At 41.2% G+C, this 2294-nt stretch overlaps 1 protein-coding gene across 1 annotated transcript; it reads right to left on the bottom strand.

Annotated features, from left to right (window-relative positions):
* Positions 1-1676: 1676 nt before the first annotated feature.
* Positions 1677-2240, bottom strand: LOC107060892 (uncharacterized). Its single transcript, XM_015309423.1, has one exon. It carries the CDS (start codon positions 2238-2240, stop codon positions 1677-1679), a length of 564 nt encoding a protein of 187 aa, XP_015164909.1.
* Positions 2241-2294: the final 54 nt, after the last annotated feature.

Here is a 2294-nt window from a genome sequence, read left to right on the forward strand (position 1 = left end):
TTGTAATGTAAAAGCCTGTATCCGGCTGTGTAAAACTTGTAATGTAAAGGCTCCGGCTGGCGGGGCCGTTGTAATGTGAAATCCTGTATCCGGCTGCATAAAACTTGTAATGTAAAATATTATTATTAGCATATAACAGTGTCGCTATGCTTGCATGCCCCCGGTCAGTGGAGCCTCGGTGACATCGCTACAATGTTAGTCTCCGATTGACGGAGTATTGCCTCTTTTGCTTATATATAGGCTCCGATTGGCGGAGTTTGGTCAATGTTTGCTATGTACAGCCTCCGATTGGCGGAGTTTAACGATGTTTGCTATGTACAACCTTTGGGTGGCGGAGTTTGACGATGTTCGCTATGTACATCCTCCAGGTGGCGGAGTTTAACGATGTTTGCTATGTACAACCCCAAACTTGTGGAGTTTGGCGCTGTTAGACGGTGGTCCCCGATTGGTGGAGTTGTTGATGAGGTTAGATTACAAGCTCCAGTTGGTGGAGTTATTTTGAAAGAAAACTAACTATCCTATTTTCCTACGAGGATCCTCTTTTCTTCAGCACTTGATCCGGATCTTGAGCGTACCTGCAAAAAATTTAAATGAAATATTCTAAGACATAAGATGCAAGTTGAACTACTTCGGGGAAATAAAGTAGGGAAAGAGTATTTTGGCTCATGATTGTGAGAAGTCGAATGGCGTGTATGGTCATGCCCCAAAACTTGATGTTGTTTTCTTGATTCCTGTGTTCCTGCACTAAAAGAAATTTTTTAGTTTGGGAGGGGGTGTTGATTTGTATCAACTCGCGGACTGAAGCCTCGTCATTGGAATCCTTCGACGTCTTCTTAGCCCGTTTGTAGTTTCTTAACCTAGAGACGTGGTAGGTGGATGAGTAAAAAAAAAAGAATATTTTTGAAAAGAATTAGCTTGTTTTTCTAGAAAATAAGTATACTACGTATATTAGGTGTGTGTATATATATATATATATATATTGTAATTCTCCAGCGTTTTTAGATTATGACATGTTCCGAAGTCCATCAAGCTTTCCATTTTGTTGACTATATCCAACATAGTCCTCCTGTAGCTTTTACCCTTCTGAGGAAGCTTTCCTAGCTCTTTTGAAAACACTGTGACGATCAATATTCTTCAACATTCTGAGGTTACGCTAACTATGAGGAAGTGTTTCCTAAGGGTAAGTAAAGAAGAAAAATAAAAAAATAAAAATTATGCAATGCATCGATCGAGCCTGACTCAGGCTGCCTACGTATCCCCAAGATAGGAATCAGATCGTAACGTAGTTCAAATACAAAAGGAAAGTGAAAAATATGACATGCAATGTAAGAACATGTAATGTAATGACCGAGCTTGACTCAAGTTGCCTGCGTATCCAAGTGGAATCAGATCGTAACGTAGTTCAATTACAATAGGAAAGTGAAAAATATGACATGCAATGTAAGAACATGTAATGTAATGACCGGGCCTGACTCAGGCTGCCTACGTATCCAAGCGGAATCAGGTCAGGACGTAGTTCAAATACAATGGGAAAGAGTGAAAAATACAAAGGGACCGAATCCGAAAAGGATTGTCTATGTATCCCACCGAGGGAATTCAGGTCGAGCGTAGTTCTAAATACATGGAAATGATGATTTTGGGTTTTCTTAAGGGAGACCGGATCCGATGTGGGTTGCCTACGTACCCCACCGTGGGAAGTCAGGTCTAGACGTAGTTCTGTTACATTGAAAAATGCAAAAGTACACAAAATAAGCGCTAATCTTGAGGTCTTCAGATGTAGTATTTCTTTGTATGGCGTCTGAATTGGTTGGCTTTGTGCTTACTCTGCCGTCCATTTCTGCTAAGATAACGGCTCCTCCTGAGTGCACTCTATAAACCATGTAGGGTCCTTGCCAATTTGGTGCAAATTTCCCTTTGGCTTCTCCTTGATGAGGAAAGATCTTCTTCAATACTAACTGCCCCGGTGTGAACTGTCGAGGTCTGACTTTCTTGTTGAAGGCTTTGGTTATTCTGTTCTGATAGAGTTGTCCATGACAAACCGCGTCCATCCTCTTTTCATCGATAAACATCAACTGTTCATGCCTGCTACGTATCCATTCTGCATCGTCGAGACCAACCTCTTGGATAATCCTTAAAGACGGTATCTCAACCTCAGCTGGTATCACTGCTTCTATTCCGTATACCAATAGATAAGGAGTTGCTCCAGTTGAGGTTCGAATTGTGGTGAGATAACCTAGCATAAGGCAAATTTTCATGCCAACATTTGTAGTTGTCAATCATCTTTCTCAGTATCC

Source organism: Solanum tuberosum, unplaced genomic scaffold (assembly GCF_000226075.1).
Source record: "Solanum tuberosum cultivar DM 1-3 516 R44 unplaced genomic scaffold, SolTub_3.0 scf00101, whole genome shotgun sequence".
NCBI lineage: Eukaryota > Viridiplantae > Streptophyta > Magnoliopsida > Solanales > Solanaceae > Solanum > Solanum tuberosum.

What these genes read in the sequence shown, in the direction of transcription:
- LOC107060892 (XM_015309423.1), bottom strand. Translation starts at nt 2,240, where the DNA reads ATGCTAGGTTATCTCACCACAATTCGAACCTCAACTGGAGCAACTCCT.